The 18615-nt window shown below is 49.7% G+C and overlaps 8 protein-coding genes across 8 annotated transcripts; 4 read left to right on the forward strand and 4 right to left on the reverse strand.

Moving 5' to 3' along the window:
• Positions 1 to 523: 523 nt before the first annotated feature.
• On the forward strand, positions 524 to 3642 carry N7500_003645 (DNA topoisomerase 1; the record flags this gene model as incomplete). Its single annotated transcript, XM_056674791.1, has 6 exons — positions 524 to 578; positions 815 to 1041; positions 1132 to 2625; positions 2676 to 2918; positions 2984 to 3433; positions 3508 to 3642. The coding sequence occupies 6 exons, from the start codon at positions 524 to 526 to the stop codon at positions 3640 to 3642; spliced, it is 2604 nt and encodes an 867-aa protein (XP_056535316.1).
• A 1192-nt stretch (positions 3643 to 4834) lies between these two features.
• Positions 4835 to 6062, reverse strand: N7500_003646 (NAD-dependent epimerase/dehydratase family protein; the record flags this gene model as incomplete). The annotated part of the gene is made up of 3 exons (XM_056674792.1): positions 4835 to 5751; positions 5812 to 5973; positions 6020 to 6062. The coding sequence occupies 3 exons, from the start codon at positions 6060 to 6062 to the stop codon at positions 4835 to 4837; spliced, it is 1122 nt and encodes a 373-aa protein (XP_056535317.1).
• Positions 6063 to 7419: 1357 nt separating this feature from the next.
• On the reverse strand, positions 7420 to 8808 carry N7500_003647 (uncharacterized protein; the record flags this gene model as incomplete). Its single annotated transcript, XM_056674793.1, is given in 5 exon segments — positions 7420 to 7682; positions 7700 to 8259; positions 8312 to 8439; positions 8538 to 8638; positions 8706 to 8808. The coding sequence occupies 5 exon segments, from the start codon at positions 8806 to 8808 to the stop codon at positions 7420 to 7422; spliced, it is 1155 nt and encodes a 384-aa protein (XP_056535318.1).
• Positions 8809 to 8997: 189 nt separating this feature from the next.
• On the reverse strand, positions 8998 to 11838 carry N7500_003648 (calpain-like protease PalBory; the record flags this gene model as incomplete). Its single annotated transcript, XM_056674794.1, has 4 exons — positions 8998 to 10902; positions 10959 to 11190; positions 11238 to 11608; positions 11794 to 11838. The coding sequence occupies 4 exons, from the start codon at positions 11836 to 11838 to the stop codon at positions 8998 to 9000; spliced, it is 2553 nt and encodes an 850-aa protein (XP_056535319.1).
• A 438-nt stretch (positions 11839 to 12276) lies between these two features.
• N7500_003649 (putative peroxisomal carrier protein) lies at positions 12277 to 13461 on the forward strand (the record flags this gene model as incomplete). Its single annotated transcript, XM_056674795.1, has 4 exons — positions 12277 to 12377; positions 12451 to 12995; positions 13049 to 13286; positions 13338 to 13461. The coding sequence occupies 4 exons, from the start codon at positions 12277 to 12279 to the stop codon at positions 13459 to 13461; spliced, it is 1008 nt and encodes a 335-aa protein (XP_056535320.1).
• A 481-nt stretch (positions 13462 to 13942) lies between these two features.
• Positions 13943 to 15050, forward strand: N7500_003650 (thermonuclease family protein; the record flags this gene model as incomplete). Its single annotated transcript, XM_056674796.1, has 2 exons — positions 13943 to 14437; positions 14574 to 15050. Coding segments are annotated over 2 exons (972 nt in total), but the record flags the coding sequence as incomplete, so codon positions are not given.
• A 350-nt stretch (positions 15051 to 15400) lies between these two features.
• Positions 15401 to 16237, reverse strand: N7500_003651 (adenylate kinase ADK2; the record flags this gene model as incomplete). Its single annotated transcript, XM_056674797.1, has 2 exons — positions 15401 to 15996; positions 16066 to 16237. 2 exons carry the CDS (start codon positions 16235 to 16237, stop codon positions 15401 to 15403), a joined length of 768 nt encoding a protein of 255 aa, XP_056535322.1.
• A 638-nt stretch (positions 16238 to 16875) lies between these two features.
• On the forward strand, positions 16876 to 18490 carry N7500_003652 (DNA primase subunit PRI2; the record flags this gene model as incomplete). Its single annotated transcript, XM_056674798.1, has 3 exons — positions 16876 to 17065; positions 17118 to 17668; positions 17726 to 18490. The coding sequence occupies 3 exons, from the start codon at positions 16876 to 16878 to the stop codon at positions 18488 to 18490; spliced, it is 1506 nt and encodes a 501-aa protein (XP_056535323.1).
• Positions 18491 to 18615: the final 125 nt, after the last annotated feature.

Here is an 18615-nt window from a genome sequence, read left to right on the forward strand (position 1 = left end):
AGGAGGGGTGTGACGAAGGTTAGACGGGGATGCCTCGCTGGTCGGGAAGGAAGTTGAGAACCAGGGAGGTTCTGTCTCCGTGCTGCCGCTAAACCGAAAGGGGCAAGCATCTACGGTGCGGCATTCCGACTTCCACCGCAGTGCTGCCTCAGGCGTCCAGTATTTACATAACATCACTTGGCGCCTCAGGCACCTACCTGTAGTCCCTCAAGGCCTCTTTTCCCATTCCATTCCTCCATTCCCAAGTCCCCAACCTCTCTCTCTCTTTCCTCACGTCTTTTCTCACCTCTCGACTCTATTCCTCCGAACTCACCCGCAACATCCCCTCTATGCATGTATCATTGATGCAGCATATCTATTAACACTATTCTTACCCTTCATTGGTCAGAATTTCCTTACTTTCCTCCTTCTACCAGGCGGCTCGATTTGCCCGACTAGGCGCACCGAGGCGTCTCCCCCAACAAATCACCGATCTCTCTCATTTTACCCTCGATTACCTGTTGCTAGTCCCAGGCCCACCACTATGAGCTCTTCAGAGGACGACGCACCCCTCATGCGCGTCAATGGACGTGGTAAAGGTACGTTCCTCGGGTGATTCGGTTGTGATTATGTACCTAGACAACTTGTCGCGAACCTTGGCTTTCACCGTACTTCATCTTCTCACTGTTCTATCTCCTCGTCTTTCTACACAATTGTACTTTTATAGATCAGTCCTCGATCACACTTTTGACGTCACTTTCTTCACACCTCCCACATTTTACACTTCCAACATAACTCGAACTGCATTCTAACATTTTGCTTTCGGCACTTCTAGCTTCGCCAAAGTCTCCCGAGGTCGTCAAAATGGCGGATTCTAGCCCTGCCACAAACGGCCACGTTGATCCTGGAATATCCATCCGATTCGGTCCTGTGGAAGACAAAGATGTGAAGATGGAAGATCCAGAAGATGCGCTGGGTGCCAGTAAGCGCAAGTCTCGGACTAGTGTTGGCGAAAAGAAGTCCTACGCGGAAGCAGAAAGCAGCGAAGAAGATGAACCTTTGGTACGCCTACCCCCCTTCGCGGGATGACCGTTGTTACTCCCAGTGCGACCTTTATGTCGCTTCCGGTTGAAGCGTCTGACCATTCGACAGAGCAAACGCCGGCGTACATCTGTGAAACATGAAGACCCGGAGACGGATGACGATGTGCCCTTGGCGCGCAACGGACGCAAGCTTCCCAAAGCTGCCGAAACATCCATCGGGGATGAATCTGATTCCGATGTCCCCATTGAACGGAAGCTCGCGGAGCAAAAGAGGAAGATCGAACAAATGGCGGAGAAGGAGACCAAATCTGCGCGCAAACCTGCTGCACCAAAGAAGGAGGTCAAGCCTGCGGCAGCCAAGAAGCAGGCAAACGGCATCAAGAAAGAGCCGGCTGCCACCAAAGCTGCTCCCAAGAAGGGCAAATCCAAGGCCGCTGTGAAGGCAGAAAGTCAGGACGCCGAAGAAAAGGAAGAGGAGGAGGATGAATATCGCTGGTGGGAAGATCAAACCAAGGGCGATGGAACCATCAAGTGGACAACTCTGGAGCACAATGGCGTGGTGTTCCCACCCGAATACGAACCGCTGCCTAAAAATGTGAAGATGAAATATGACGGTGTTCCGGTCACTCTTCAACCTGAAGCTGAAGAAGTTGCTGGCTTCTTCGGCACCATGCTTAACTCAACTCACAACGTGGAAAACCCTGTGTTCCAGAAAAACTTCTTCGGTGACTTCAAGGAAGTCATCAAGAAGACTGGCGGGGCGAAAGATCCTTCGGGCAACAAGATAGACATCAAGGAATTTTCCAAATGTGACTTCAAGCCTATATTCGAATACTACGAGGCTCAGCGTGAAGAGAAGAGAAATCTGCCACCAGCAGAGAAGAAGGCTGCTAAAGCTTTGAAGGATGAGCAAGAAGCTCCGTACCAGTACTGTGTTTGGGATGGTCGCAAGCAGAAGGTAGGCAACTTCCGCGTGGAACCGCCTTCTCTGTTCCGAGGCCGCGGTGAGCACCCGAAGACCGGACGTGTCAAGACGCGCGTGCAACCTGAGCAAATCACCATCAATATTGGCAAAGAGGCAAAGGTCCCGCCTCCACCTCCCGGCCACAAGTGGAAGGAGGTTAAGCATGACCAGGAAGGTACCTGGCTTGCCATGTGGCAGGAGAATATCAATGGCAACTACAAATATGTCATGTTAGCCGCCAATTCCGATGTCAAGGGACAAAGCGATTTCAAGAAGTTCGAGAAAGCCCGTGAACTCAAGAAGCACATTGAGAAAATTCGCAAGGATTATCAGAAGAATCTCAAACACGATATGATGGTGGAACGGCAGAAGGCCACAGCAGTCTATCTGATTGATCAGTTCGCCCTTCGTGCCGGAAACGAGAAAGGCGAGGACGAGGCTGAAACCGTCGGTTGCTGTTCTCTGAAGTACGAGAATGTTACGTTGAAGCCCCCGAACACTGTCGTCTTCGATTTCCTGGGTAAGGATAGTATTCGGTTCTACGATGAAGTGCAAGTTGATCAGCAAGTTTTCAAAAACCTAAAAATCTTCAAAAAGGCACCCAAGAAGAATGGCGATGAAATTTTCGACCGCCTTACGGTATGCTATTCCTTTCTCCTGCGAACTCGGACGTTACTGACAAATAAAAGACTTCTGCCCTCAACAAGCATCTTGCCAACTACATGACAGGTTTAACCGCCAAGGTGTTCCGTACCTACAACGCGTCTTACACCATGGGTTGTGTTCTCAACGAGATGAAAGCTACTGGCGGTACGATCGCCGAAAAGGTGAAAGCATACAACGATGCCAACCGTAAGGTCGCCATCTTGTGTAACCACAAGCGTACCGTCACTGCTGGCCATGCCAATGCAATGGAGAAGATGACTGAACGGGTGAGTTTTCTCTATCCCGCCCTCGTGGAGAGAGGCATAGTACTGATTTATGTCTCACTATACAGATCAAGGGCCTCCGATACCAGAAGTGGCGGCTGAAGCAGCAAATGCTTGACTTGGACCCCACTCTGAAGAAAAAGAAGGGCGCGGCGTTCTTCGAAATCGATGAGGATCTCGACCAAGAATGGATTAAAGAACACCAAACCTTTTTGATTGAAGAGCAGAAAACCAAAGTCACCAAGAAGTTCGAGAAGGAGAACGAAAAGCGCGTTGCTGATGGCGAGAAGGAAATGAAGGCATCCGAGCTTGAGGAACGTCTGCAAGTCGTGAAAGAGATGGAGAAGAAGTTCAAGAAGGAGAACAAAACCGGCAAGGTCGAGGTCGAGGCCAAAGGCGCCACGGTTGAAAAGCTCGAGGGTTCCATCACCAAGATCGACCAGCGGGTCGAAACCATGTCCGTCCAGGCTCAGGACAAGGAAGACAACAAAGAAGTTGCCCTTGGTACCTCGAAGATTGTGAGTTTTTTTTTTTTTTTTTCTTCTTCTTCACCCGATCACCCCAAGATCACCAGCTAATTATCCCATATTAGAACTACATTGATCCTCGCCTCACCGTCGTCTTCAGCAAGAAGTTCGACGTCCCTATCGAAAAGTTCTTCTCCAAGGCGTTGCGTGAGAAGTTCGAGTGGGCCATCAAGTCCGTTGAGGAGGACTGGGAATTCTAATTTACCACCCATTGCCTTTCTTACTCGGTTGGGATCACTGTTTCTCGCGCGCATTACTTTCTTCGTACAATATTTCCGGTTCCACTCATTCTGCTTTGGCAAGACGAGATGATTTTCATTTGTCGAACGATTCTTTCATATCTAGCTCTTGATCCATTAAGATCCCCAGCTGCACATGATTGAGAAGAAACAACGCTGTTATCAACGTTTTCATGGTTTTTGTTATAGGGGGGCCTGGCTCAGTGCGAGCCTGCATTAGTGGTGGAAGTGGGTACGATATGATCGGTATACCAGGATACACGAGGGGAAAAAAGCAAAAAGCAAAAAAAAAAACACATCACAAAAGACCCATCGATTCGGTTGGCTCAGTGACTTTGGTTAAATGCACACCTATGCATGGCAGTCGGACACCTTGCACATTTTATGTTCCGCTGCCCTTTGTCATTTCGGTCATGGGGTTAGAAGTTTACAATTCATTCCATTGCTATTCAAATTTAGTATAAATCATTGCTTTGGGTCACTCGCAATACTTGCGTGGTGACATAGACTTATATAGCTATTTCTTCGGCCTGGACTGTATGTCCTCTGCACAACATATCTGCAGGGTCTGTGCATGCACAAAAATGGGTAGCGCTGTGTTTTTCTAGCCCAAGCTACACTGTACAACTTTGGTATGTGTGATCAGTAATCTCTTAGATCAAAAGTACATAAGAGAACAGGGATTTGAGATGCATGATATCAAAGAAAGGGAAAGGCTGAATATGCCAATGCAGGGCCATGCGAAAGGTAAAAACACGAAGAAACTGGCGTAGAGACATATGCAGAAACCGATGAATACCCCCCATATAACAGCGATTATCAATTACAGTACAAGTCTCGATTCACATCTAGCGACGCTAGACAGGTCTGTCTAGATAAATAGCTTCATAGTCGGAGAGACGCGATGTGGGCAGGAGAGCGTATAGAGATGCAGATCATGAAAGGTCGTGTCGTAGGGGATTCAATGCATCCTTTTCAGACCCAATGCGATGGCTGATTTTCCTCGGTAAGAGAGACCGTTAATGAGAAGACAAATGGAAAGATAGCAAAAGAGTAAAATAACCGACAGACGGGATATCTTCAAAAAAAAAAAAAAAGAGAAAAAGAGAGAAAAAAAAGAGACGAAACCCCCCAAAACTAGTGAAACCTTCTCTCATGGCCACCAGCCCATGCGCTTGTAGCTGTCCACAATCTCACGGACACTATCAGCCCCAAAGTTCGGATACTTTGGCTTCCAGCCAACCTCAGTCTCGAACTTCGTTCCGTCAAGACTCATATCCTCGTCCTTGAGAGTATCACGTTCCAAGAACGGACTGATCGGTCCAGGTCGGGTGATATTAGCCCGTTCCAGGAGCTCAGCCCAAGTCTGCAAACCGACCTCATTCATATCATCCACGACATCATCAAGATTCAACTTGGCGAGCTGCGAAGCAAGCGACCCAATAAACGAAACCTTCAGACCAAACACCTCCGTCAACGCCTTGGCAACATGTTCCTGTTTCGTATCATTGTGATCCACAACATTGAAAGTCACCACCCCATCCTTTGGATCAATGAAACCCTTCGCCGCGCGCCACTTGGCAGCCTCGAACAACGCGCTCGCAGCATCCTTCACGTGGAGTGTATTAATTTTCAGATCCTTCGTATGCAAGAACACCAAATCCTGCTTCAGATCGACATGGACGGCCGAAAGACAAATTCCCGTCGCGAAGTAGCCGGGGTCATAGGCGCCGTAGACATGGGGCAGACGTAGGGCGCAGTATTGCAGGTTAGGGATTTTCCGCAGTTCCTCGGCGGCTTTTAGTTTCCACGCGGCGAGTTTATGCCAGGGGGCGAGCTTGTCGGTCTCCTTGCGTGGTGTTGAGCCGCCTTTGTAGACGTGCGCTGTGGAAGTCTCGATGAAAGCGGGGATACCGCGTCGGGCGATTTCTTTTCCGAGGGCGACGGTGAGGGCGTAGCTGCGCACTTCGTAGACGTCGTCGGGTTGGGAGTGGCGGGTTTCGCCGCCGCAGTTGATTACATAGTCGAATTGTTTGCCGTTGGCTCTGTCGAAGATGCGCGGGAAGTGTTCTGTGGGGGATTGGGGAGGTTAGGGTGGGAACTTGGAAGGGGGGAATGTGGTAGACCTACGTTCACGACTGGCGTCTGCTTGGACGAATTTCTCTTTGGAACATGCTTCTTCGAATTCGGGGGCTAGCCAGGCCAATTGGGGGAGGACTTTGTCGACTAAACGGACTTCGGAGGCTAGGTTGTTCTCGTGGAGGTATAGAGCGAGGTGTCGACCGATGAAGCCTGGATGTATTAGAGGGGAAGTACATTAGGATTCAGGGGGATATACCGAGACCACCGACAATTAGAACGGCGGGTTTGGCGTCGGCCATATTTGTTGAAGGGAAAAAAGGTGTCCCCGCAGGTTCAGGGGAAAGGGGGGAAAGTCGAAGGAGGGACCAGAAAAAAAATGGCAAATATAAAATGGAGAAAACCACACAAAAATACACAAACATACACAATATTAACACTAAGATTAATATTAATATTAAGACTAATGCTCGGGATTCATATCTCCCCTGCCAAGCCGGTTAACTCACGTTTGGGTTACAGTGGAAACAGGTCTACGGAGTACTGGTGTCGGGAATATAGTGGGGAGAGTAGTATTCATCAAGTTGGACATTTCTGATAGATAGTAGTATGAAATGTATTCCTAGTGTACTAAATGTACTCCGTACCATATACCGCGTTCTCCTTAATGTGAGGCCTCCAAAATCACATATACTAAATCCCGGTGTCCCATGGTACTGGGTTCCGATCACCCGAACCATAAGCCTCTCCAGTGCTTAATTCGACTTGAATCCCTTTCAATCGGAGATACAATGTTATGAAGGTCCTACATGGACTTACTAGAAGCAAATTTCAAACAAAATTCAAGATCGAGCTTAGGCCTATTCGGAGCATTGGGCTTGCCATTTCGGGCCTTTGGACACGTATAACCAAGAGACATGGGAGGTGGGGCACTAATCAAACAGCGTCAGTTGAAAAGCGAGCCTATCTCTCTATTCCGTAAAGAATAAGTGGAATTTAGGTTGGCATTTTTGCCATTAGATACTTGGCACAGGACGAAGCATCTGTGGTCCGTAAGGAACTAACCCATGTTGAAACGGAGCAGAGAAAACGAGTTGCCAGGCAGATGACGACTAGGTAGCCTCGGGGCACGGACAAGACACTCAGATAAGGCATTGGGAAGATAGTAAATCCTCGAATCGAGGACGTGAGGGGCTGACTGGGGGGAGTAGATTGAGAGTTGATCTAAGAAACGAGTAGACTACATAGGCCAAATTGACGCCCCAGAAGCAAATTATATATAACGTATTGCTCTTCTAAAAGCCGTATAACCCAAGGCCAAGCGGTCGATTGAGATCGAATGTAAGATAACAATATACGTCTAGCTACTGCCCAGGCCTGGCGGGAAAATCAATGCCAACGAATCATAGACAGGATTTGGGAGATTGCCGGTGTCGATCAGGCTCTATATTCTCGGTGTGAGACCATGCAGGGCAAAGATATATCGTAGCGGAATCTCGGAAGGGAACGAATGATACTTGAGATGAATAAATACGAGACCAGTCCATCTTTAACAGGAGTCACACTCAAAACCAATACATTTCAAAGCAAAGCAAGGTATATTCAACGTCCTCTGGCACCCGGAAGACTAAGTAAAATCAAGATCATACAAAGCTATAATCACGATGCGCCTAGATACTTCAGCGAGTTTCGAAGCTCCTTAATGGCAGTATCAACATCATCAAAAGTCAAAGCAGAGACCGCCCAACGAGCATGTTTCTGCGCCAACTGCACCGAGTTATCATCGATACTATGTGATGGTTGGGACGGGACATAGGGAGCCGGTTGGACGGGAGCGTGGGCAAGAGGAGACGGAACAAATGTGGGAGCACTTGGGGGCTCGATGGGAGCAGCAGCTGGGGTATCGTAGAAAGAAGCCGGGTCTGGCGCGGATACGGACGGGTCCTCGGATGGCGGGGGAAGGAATGAAACGCAGTGGGAGTATCTGGAAGTTCGGGTGCTGAGGACGAACCGCCAATGGTAGCTGGAGTTGATGGGAGCTTCAAGTCGCCTGTGTTGGAATCATCGCCATCCATCGGTTGCGGAGCAGAGCCAGGTGCGTTGCGAGGAACAGAAGGGATCTCAGGTGGGGGGCGAGGAGTTGACGATGTACGTGATGGATGAAGTGATTCATCGAGGGTTGATTGCCGTGCCATTTCTCGTCCAGCACGGTCAGGCTCGTCTGGGATCTCTTCGATGGAGGGTTGTCTTGGCTTGGAGGCCTGCTCCGCTACTGACTCATCAAATGCCTGGACGTCGGGGTCCTCGGCGAGGTCTTCATCTTGCTTTGGTACGGGATTTGTCTCATTGGGATCTTCGCCGGCTTTGAAAGCCTTGACAATTCGGACCGCGTGGAATTTGGCGAACTTAATCCGTCCAGCAAGTTCTGGGTCCAGGGGTCCCCAGATTGAACAAAGTTCGAGGAATGTGGCCGCCGCCAGGAAAGTATCTGCCGTTTGCCTTTTGGGCTGTTAGCCACTAGTAAGGCAAATCACCACTTGGGAGTGCTCACTTTGTGACTTTGTTGGCGTTCATAGCAGCCTCAGCACGGCCAAAGACCTCCAATCCGAATTGCTCGACATAGGCGCTCGCCGCAACGGTGTCCGTCACTGTATCATTATCTGGGTTTTCTAATTTGAACTGTTTGATGCCAAATTCATCAGCTGCTGGTCCTCAAGCGCGGAATGCGGAATATAGAGTAGTGGGGAGGGAACGGAAGGGTGGGGAGCCCGACTCACCTGTTCCAGCTTGTCCACAAGGTCTGTTGTGTAGAGTTTGATCTCATCATCGGAGTTGTGAAGACCCCTTTCAATAATCTGATTTACAATGTGGAAGTTACCTACATAATTGGGGTTCAATCAGCTCAAATGTTCAAATGTGTTCTGCGTTGGGGTCGTGCGACTCACACCAGTAGGCAACCACAGGCTTGGCCTTCTCGATCTGGGCTGCCCTGATGGCAAATCGCCCAATATCTGCAGATCGCAATCCAGCTGGTATGTTACTCGCCATGGCTCAGGGTGTTGAATTAAGGAGAAGATGGTGAACGAATGACGTTTGAAGCTCGCGGAATTCCCACCGCCTGTGTGCGGGGATCTTATCGACGTCTTATCTACTGGCCTTCAACCATATGGAGATCTATGAAATGGAAACGATTTCAGGATATATGTACTATATACACATTTCCAACTATACGGGGTATCATTCATCTTCAATTGCCCACTTTCCAATCTCTACTTTTTCCTCTGCCAATGCTTCCACTTCGAGATGATCCTCCACCTGCCCTCCCGGACCCCCAATACGCTCAATGACGATCCATACATAGCGTGATTCAGGGCTAGGTAGCAAATCAAAATCATCAACTCGTACCCCAGACGCAGCATCGCTGTGGGTTCCATCCTCTGAGGTGGCCAGTATCTCCTTATATGGTCCCTGGCCCAGCTCTACGGTCATGAGCACAGGAGACGGAGCAACGGCACGAGATCCGATCATGGACCGCTTACTTCTCGCAATAAGTCGGGTTCGTGTCAAACGAGGGACTTGCAGCGATGCCAGCATCCGGTCCTTGCCCGGTGGCAGAACTCCTACTTCGGATAGGACGGTGCGCCGTCCAGCAGACTCGGAAACCAAGGGCTGGACTACACACGGGATGGTGGACGAAATCCATAACGTAAAGCAGCCAAGCTGGTCAGGCGCAAATGTAGAGCAGACTATAGTGTAAATTCCTCTTTCCAGGGACTTGGTCTCGGCCAACGCACATCCCCGACGGTAATCGCCACTATCTGCAATGATGTCTCGGCTTCGCACACGCGATACTCGTTGCCCGTTTGACCAGAAGATTTTCACGTGGGTTGCTAGCTCTGCTTCAGTGGTTTCGAGCAATATTGAGACGTCTGTCGGTTCGGAAATTCTGATACTGAATTGTGGATTGGAATGATATCGAGGTGACTCGGCATTTCCGCCTGCTGTCATTGCTGTCCAGCAACCATTTGCCTTGGTCAAGCATAGATACTTATCTAGCGATGGTGCCACAGAGACAGGGGCAGTTGAAAATGCAGAGAGGGTGAAATTTTGGGTGGATGATGGAAGCGATTGCTCCGAGACCACTGCGGTGTATGTCGACTTGGGAGGCATTTCCAGCCTCATAAGCGTGTTGGGAGAGTCCACGTATGGCCCGCGATGGAGCGCACCGTCACTGAGAGACACTCTTCGGCCATCTGCTCTGAATATGTAGATGCTGATGAATCCTGTTTCATTTTCTGATCCTGCAGAGCTGAACTGTTGCTGGTCCGTCTTGAAATGCTTCCCCAGCAGCAGCCAGACTGTTCCCCCTGAATCACTTGAGATGGAGAATTGGGGATTCTTCACGAAGCAGCCGGCGATAACTCGACCATGCGACAAATCCCAAGTGAAATGTATGTCCTCGCGATACTTGAACAAACCGGGATTCCAGTTAAGGTAAAGGTTCTCGAAATTTTGAAGGACTTGTTCACAGTCCATCCAGAATTTTCCTGGAGAAAGGGGAGGTTTATCATTCAGGTCGAGTGAGCTGAGATCGGCCGTAATATTGCTTTGCATGTTGGGTTCTGCGCCAGCCCACGGGTTCTTCAAAAGAAACTGGCGACGACCATGGATTTCCTTCATGTCCAGGATCGCATAATCGTGCTCGCCCACTAGCCCCAGGCCTTGTTGTTCCCGTTCAGTCAGCTTCCCAGTACCGATAGTCAAAATCACATCACCATGCCAAAAGGCATTGTATAAACGTCCCCAGATCTCATCGGAGGTCGAATCATCGTGATGTAAAAAGACTTGTTCCGGAATCCAACCAGTAAGCACCCAAAGGTCGGTCCCTGAGTTACTTCCTGGGAAATCATAGCCTCCGCGGACTTTCAAGTAGGCCTTTTCCACAAGAGCAGGCCACAAAAAGTTCGAGTTATTTCGATCAATTACGTGAAGCGAGCGTGTAGTCTTCGAGGACGGCAATCGATCATCTATCACTACCTTTCGGAAAGATCCATTGAAGTAAAAGCGAAATATGTACTTTCCAGAAGGCGAAAGTTCCGGGTTCTTTTCCTCACTGCAAGGGTACAATGTTGGCGATGCATGCTGTTTGAATTAGCCTTGGGGGCACCTCGGGGTTGAATTGGATTATTAGCCCCTACCTGCCCTAGACCTCGCTCCGATCGAGATGTTGTAGCACAGAGGCTCGCAACTACTGAGCAGTCTGTCAAGACATCCTGCACAAGATCTGTCTGCCCCGAAGCTGACATAGCTGGGTCAATTGCATCATGCGTCTGGTTAGCCACATTCTTTGTCCATAGCAGATCACGAGGCCTTTTCCAGCCTGCAAAATTTTCTCTTTGGCATTCGGAGAGGTGTAAATCAGGCGCATCCCTATACGCGGTTAGAAGAGCTCAGCATTGGGTCCTTTCTCCACATACGTAAAAGGCTGTCCTTTATATACAAATTCATCCTGAAGCGGCGCACGACTCCATGGTGGGAAAATATAGCCGTTAAGTTTGGCGCCTTCAAGGATGATGATTTCTTCACGAGTGGTGAGCTTCCGCGTGGATGCCGGTGGCCGTAAGCTAGGGAAGGCTTTCTGGGGCCCCGCACGAGCAACAGATTGCCAGTCAGTAGCAGCTTTGATCTTCTCGGCTTTGGACAGTAATTCTTTGCATTTTGTGTCGAGCTGTTTTTTATCGTCGGGGGCTGCCAGGCGCAGCGCTTTCATGTAATATTCCGCGGCATTGATGGCCGCCTCCAATGCCGCTTTCTGGGAAGTGGCTGTGGCTACCGCGTGTTCGGCGCTCTATGGAGCCATTAGCTTCTTTCATATGTAAATGTGAAATTGAAACTGGATACCAAGGCTTGAGATATATACGTAGATGCAGGTCTGGACATCCTTGCGTTGACCGGTAGTCGTGAAGCAGGTAATCAGATCGAACAGCAAGTAAATTACCGGATTTGGCTGAGCCGAGAGAGGGCCCCCCGTACGATGTTAATTCCGGTGAAGATTCCGACAATTACATTATTAGACATTAGGAAATTGAGATATCTGATAAAATGATGCTAGGAATACTATACACATATATCAAAAAGCATAGACACTACTTACATGTATCATTCAAAAAGTGAAGTGAATACACATGATGTAATGAAAGCCATGACATAAGCTCATACCGACACCTTTCAGAGTGGACCTCGGCTCACTTTAAGGTGATACGGCCGAGGTGTTGGGAATTCCGGCCCATGAGCTCGGTCACTTTTTTTATTCGGTTGACTTCGGTATGATCGTCGTCTTGTGCATTTCTTCATTGTGTTCTTTCTTCCATTTCACTCTCTCCGTTGTTCGGAGTAAAGCAGTGTAGAGCCCCGCTCGATATTTCTCCTGTCGCCCGGCCAAGAGAAGCGAGCCCTCTCCCTTAGATTCTATTGTTATTTACGCTCCTTTGATTTCGAATACCATTAACCGACATTATGGCCGGTCAATCCAAACCTGCGCTGTCGCCATGGGGCAGCGCCGTGGCAGGTGCAACAGGCGCCGTCCTGGCGAACGCAATGGTGTACCCACTTGACTTGTGAGGTTCCAGATAAAGCAGTACTCAAATCATCAGACTAAAATCCGCTAACTGTAGCGCTCCCAATTTCCAGAGTCAAGACAAAACTACAAGTACAAGTCAAGGAGAAGAATGGACCCGTGCGAGCCGACGATCTCGAACATTATGAATCGACCATGGATGCTATCACCAAGATTGCAGAGAAGGAGGGCGTTAGTGGTCTATACTCCGGAATGGCTGGAGCCCTTCTAGGCGTCGCCTCAACAAACTTCGCATACTTCTATTGGTATAGCGTCGTAAGAACGCTCTACATGGCTTCCGCCAAGTCGTCAAACGCCCCCGGCACAGCGATTGAGCTCTCCCTTGGTGCCGTCTCCGGCGCCGTGGCTCAGCTTTTCACCATCCCAGTGGCGGTTATCACAACTCGACAGCAGACACAGCCAAAGGGTGATAAGAAGGGATTGATCGAGACGGGTCGGGAAGTGGTTGAGAGCGAGGACGGCTGGACCGGCCTGTGGCGCGGCCTCAAGGCCAGTTTGATCCTGGTCGTTAACCCGGCCATCACCTATGGCGCATACCAGCGCCTAAAGGATGTTCTCTTCCCGGGGAAGAAGAACCTCAAGCCCTGGGAGGCATTCTGTGAGTAGTGGCGATTCTGAGGGTCAAGAACGCTTTGCTAATCCTTATTTTAGTGCTTGGTGCCATGTCCAAGGCTTTGGCCACAATCGTAACCCAGCCTCTGATCGTGGCCAAGGTTGGACTGCAGTCTCGCCCACCGCCCAGCCGAAATGGCAAGCCCTTCAAGACCTTTGGTGAGGTCATGAAGCACATTGTTGATAATGAGGGTGTCCTTTCCCTCTTCAAGGGTATTGGACCTCAGATCCTGAAAGGTCTGTTGGTTCAGGGTCTGCTGATGATGACCAAAGAGAGGTATGTTCTCTATTTCCAAATCAGCATCTGCTTGTACTGACTTTCGCAAAGGATGGAGCTTCTTTTCATTCTCCTGTTCGCCTACCTCAAGAGCATTAAGAAGGATAAATTGCGCAAGGCAGTTGATTTGGCAGCGGAAAAGGCCAAGACCAGCATGCCTGCTACCCTGAAATAATTGTCTTATAGTTAGACGGAGGGATTTTCCGTTTATATTTCAGTTCCAAATTGTATCTAAGCGGCGCGTTGGTATGCTGTGGACTATTATGGTGGATCTTGAACAGTCTAGACATTTCACGGCCTTTTCTGGCCGACAGCACTTGATAGAACCCTGTGTTTCGAGCCTTTCAATATCGTTATAGATCTGTACATGGTCATGTCACGCTGCTTTTGCCCTTGTAACCTTTATGCTAGAACCGATTCCCACCGGCCTCAAAAGCTTACGACAACTCGTCCTATCAGGGTTTATGTAAATGTTGGTTTACGTTTTGGTCACAGCTAGTCGCTAGATACCCGCGTAAAATGAAACACTTGATATTAAGGCGTGATTAAACAACTAACCCCCTGTAGCGTATTCTCAGAGTTGTATAGTGTGTTGTATAGTGCCTACGGGTGTTGATAGTTTACCAATAAGAGGAACTAGTGGATGCTGCTTTAGCCGTGGAGATGATCTTCGCCTGACTGATCACCTTTACCCCAACAACCACCCTCACCAAACGCTCGATTGCACACGTAAACTTGTCACACAAGTGGCATGGGTCGTGATGCGATGGCCGCCATGGAGCTCCGGTTCGACCAATGACGAACAAAAACAAACACCCAGCTCCTGGCTCTCCTCCGCGGCAAACAACCCGAGTTCCATCCTCGACTGGACAGCGTTCACAGAAGCCAGAACCATTCTGCCAACCCTCGTCCTAACGAGCGGCATTCTGATCGCAGTGCGCTTCCACCGCCGCTACCTACGACGCATCCCCGACGCGCCTAGCATCTCGTCCTCGTATCTTCGACGGCGGAGCATCTTCGGCCAAGTCACCAGCGTCGGCGATGGAGACAATTTCAGGATATTTCATACACCGGGTGGTCGCATGGCTGGATGGGGCTGGCTACCGTGGAAAAAGGTTCCTACTCTGAAGAAGCATCTAAAGGATAACACCGTTCGTCACCCGCCACCCACCTATCCTCCCATCGGCGCTCCCAGCCCGGAACAGGCATAATTATGCCTTGGCCCATCATAAACCACGAACCTATGCTTTATCTTTACACATAGCTTACATATCTACTCAACCCCAGATCCACATCCGTCTCGCTGGCGTCGACGCCCCGGAACTAGCCCACTTCGGTCGCCCCGAACAACCTTTCGCACGCGACGCACACACCTGGCTAACATCCTACCTGTCCGGCCGACGAATCCGTGCCCTCGTTCACCGCCAGGACCAATACTCGCGCGTGGTAGCGAGCGTCTTCGTCCGGCGCGCATTTGACTTCCCGCCATTCCGTCGACGGGATGTTTCTTACGAAATGTTGAAGCGCGGCTTAGCGACTGTCTACGAAGCGAAGGTTGGTTCAGAATTCGGCGGCGAGAAAATGGAAAAGAAATACCGCAAGGCCGAGTGGTGGGCTAAGAAGCGAGCCAAGGGGCTTTGGAAAGATTATCGTCGTGTCGGGTCTGGCTGGGAGAGTCCGCGAGAGTACAAAAATCGGATGGGCATGGGGGATCCTCTTCCGATCGAGAAAGGGAACGGGAAAGGAAAGGCAGGGCAGAAATAAATGAATGAGCGCGGTAAGCTGGGCTTGCGATTATGGCTATGAGCGTTTATGTGTTTTTGTTTTTTTATGTTCTTGCATTTACTCCGTACATTACATTTGCATTCGACGAAACGACACGACCACAATCGCATTACACAGCGTTGTACATGTCTGGCTGGTATGCGAGAATCATGATCCAAATTTTGAATTCTGAATATGATACACCGAGTTGTGTTAAGCTATACATGCGCAGGGGGTGGTGTTGTTCCCAAATCAGGCTCCGATTGCTAAATAGGCATTAAGACTCGCGTGATCATCCGAGAGGTTGGAGTAATACAATGAATGAAGTCAGTATATAGGCTATGATTTGCTCAGCAAAACCGTCGCTCAACCTCGGCAAACAGCTTTGGGGTGATTTCATCGGAGGTATTACCCTCCGCACGGAATAGACACTGAAGACGGTCATAATGCTCCAAGAGACATTTGCTCGTCTCCTCAAACTTCCGTAGACGCTGCTTCCATGTTTCGAGAGAATCGTCCTCTCGCTGTGTCAACAGCTCGCCTGTGACATCGTCTCTGCCTGCTACCTTTGGTGGGTGGAAGTCTGTGTTATACACGCGCCCTGAAGGCTCGTGGACCCAGCGCGATGTAATGCGGGCGAGGATCACCGATGGTGGGGTGACAAGGTGCACGACGAAGTTGACTGGCACTAAGGTGTCCAGGCTTGTTGCCTGAGATGCGGTGCGGGGAAACCCATCAAGGATGAATGAGGCTGAGGAATCGATTGAGAGGGCCGAGGGGGAAGACTTGGCTGAGGAAGATGATGATGAGGATGATGAGGATAGTACTGAGGATTCGGTTGGTGGGAGGAGCCAGCCCTTGGATTTCATATCGTCGGAGATCAAGTTCAAGATCATTGAGTCGGGAACAAGGTTGCCGGACTGCATTGTGGCCTCGGCTTCCAGGCCTGTAACTAGGGTTAGAGATATTGGCTCTTTACGCAATTGATCATTGCACCGATGTCGATTCTACTTACCGAGGGGTGTGCGTCGGCGCACATTCTCTCTCAACAGATCACCGGAGCTGATTGAAGCCAGCTGGGGGAATCGGGCTAGCAGTCGCTCAGATTGTGTTCCTTTTCCTACCCCCGGTGCGCCAATCAAGATGATCCGCGCAGCCTTGCGGAGCTGCTTTGTCGTGTGCGACATTATATGTGATGGCCGTGTTGGGAGCTCGTTTGGGGTAGAAAGTTGCTGTTCCTGGTGAACTCAACGGTTCAAATGTTGAGGATACAGAGGTATCACAGGAAGTATTGTAGACACTTCACAACAGCATAATGGATTGAAGGGAAAGAATTGAAGCCTGGGGTGAGGGGATAAGCAGTTACATATCCCCAGGGCTAAGACTTTTGAGAATGTGATTCTGTGGGGGGAAGGTTGATCCTTTCGGTTGTCGGTGAACACTCCGAGGGAAATTCGCTGTGTACGGCGTATATAGCAGCACTCGAGTATAAGTTATGAAAAGATTATGTTATAGCATAAATATAAAAATATTATCTCTAGTACAGATCACGTTATATATCTGCTTATACTCGGTAGAGTTTCACATGTTTCTGCACATGGTCTCAGAAAACGCACTGTTCGGGGAAAATCGTCTCCCGTGCTGAAGCACCCCGGGCCCCTGCCCAGATGCCGGGGCTGGGGTATTGGCTTACCTAAAGCACACCAAATGCCGGTTTTCTTTCACGTGATTCTGCGCGATTCTGCGCGTGGGACGCGTTCGCGTTAACCAATTTAGGAGGGTCTATGATTCAATTCTCGACAACAGAGAACACAATACCTACATCATGATTCGGCAAGATGCTCATCGTATTGATCCTAAACGAAGGGCTGTTATTGACCCTAAAAAAAGACAATTTGCTACTCCAACCTACAAGCAGCAGGACTATGCGCACCGTCTGAACATTTATGAGATACCTCCTACTGCGGAAATCACCCTTGAACAATTCGAGCAATGGGCCATTGACAGATTGAAGAGTACGCATATTTACACATTCATATTTTCTTCCTACCTACTCACAGCAAACAGTCTTGGCCGAGATCGAAGCATGCTCTTATCGAAACAAATCCCCCGCCGAGACGACGGCCTACCTTACTCCTCTTCTGCAGAAATTCCTCCCTCTTTCCTCTAATACCTCCTCTCCCTCTGGTGCTGCAGATCCACGCTTGAAAAATGAGCGTCAAAAGGACCACTATTCCCACTTCATCCTCCGGTTGGCTTTCTCCTCCACGGAGGACCTCCGTCGACGGTTCGCCCGCGCTGAGACCATGCTGTTCAAATTCCGATTCCAGCAGGATGACTCCAGGGAGAAGCGCGCATTCATCGATAGTTTGAATCTGGATTGGGAGCCTGTGGGCGACTTTGAGAAGACGGAGCTTGTGGAGAGTCTCCTCAGTTCCACGCCAGGCCTTCGTCGGTCGGATGATGAGACCTGGTATAAAGTCGACTGGGAAAAGGTTCCCGAGTTGATTGAACGGCGCTCGGTTTTCCTCAAGAAAGGAAAGGCTTATGTTCCTGGCCGAGAGCAGCTGAGCATGATCGTGGCTGAGTTTACTGCCCGCTTGGAGCGCGCACTCGAGGTATGTCTGCAGTGGTGGCTTTGATACCTAAAAAAGTCATGTCTGATTCGATTTTAGCTTACGAGTCGTGCCCTCCCCCGGCTCGACGAGGATGATCGTCTAACACCGATTCTGAACCATCTTTCGAAAAACTTTGGCAGTGCCGAGTCGGTGTACTCGGAGGGCGAAGGATATGTGGATGGAGCTCCGATCACGGCCAGCTCTATCGACCAACTGGCCCAACAGCATTTCCCGTTGTGCATGAAGAGCTTGCACGTCAACTTGCGCAAGAACAACCACCTGAAGCACTTCGGTCGACTTCAGTATACGCTTTTCCTGAAGGGGATAGGCTTGTCCTTGGAGGAATGTATTTTGTTCTGGCGTCAGGCATTTAAGGGCAAGACCGATGACGAGTTCAACTCTCAATACAAGTACAACATTCGTCACGCCTATGGCGAGGTTGGTGGAGATGTGAACCGTCGCGGAAAGGGTTATACTCCCTACTCATGCCAGAAGATCCTCAGCGATTCAAATCCCGGCATTGGCCAGACTCACGGCTGTCCCTATCGCCATTACTCCGTTGATAACCTGGTGGGCTTCCTCCAGGCCACTGGCGTCAATGACAAGGAGGTCCTGCGGGGTGTGCGTGAGGACGTTGGTAAGATGCGGTATCACATTGCTTGCAACAGAGTATTCGAAGCGACGCACAAGAACGAAATCAAGAAGGTCAAGGAGGATGGATCGTGGAGTCAGACTGATCTTGACACGATTGTTCACCCGAACACCTACTTCAAGCGCAGCTTCCTATTGAAGCAGATGGCCAAGGCGCCAAAGGAAGCTTAGGGTGTCTTTTCACATGTCAAATTTTCATGATGCAATGTCGGTTTGTCTTTCAAGTCTTCCATGTTTTTTTCTTTAATAGTTGGCGTTTAGAGGGAGCATAGGCTTGTACGAGCACATAGGCAGAT

This window comes from Penicillium coprophilum, assembly GCF_028826855.1.
Source record: "Penicillium coprophilum strain IBT 35676 chromosome Unknown utg000002l_segment0_segment1, whole genome shotgun sequence".
Classification (NCBI taxonomy): Eukaryota; Fungi; Ascomycota; class Eurotiomycetes; order Eurotiales; family Aspergillaceae; genus Penicillium; species Penicillium coprophilum.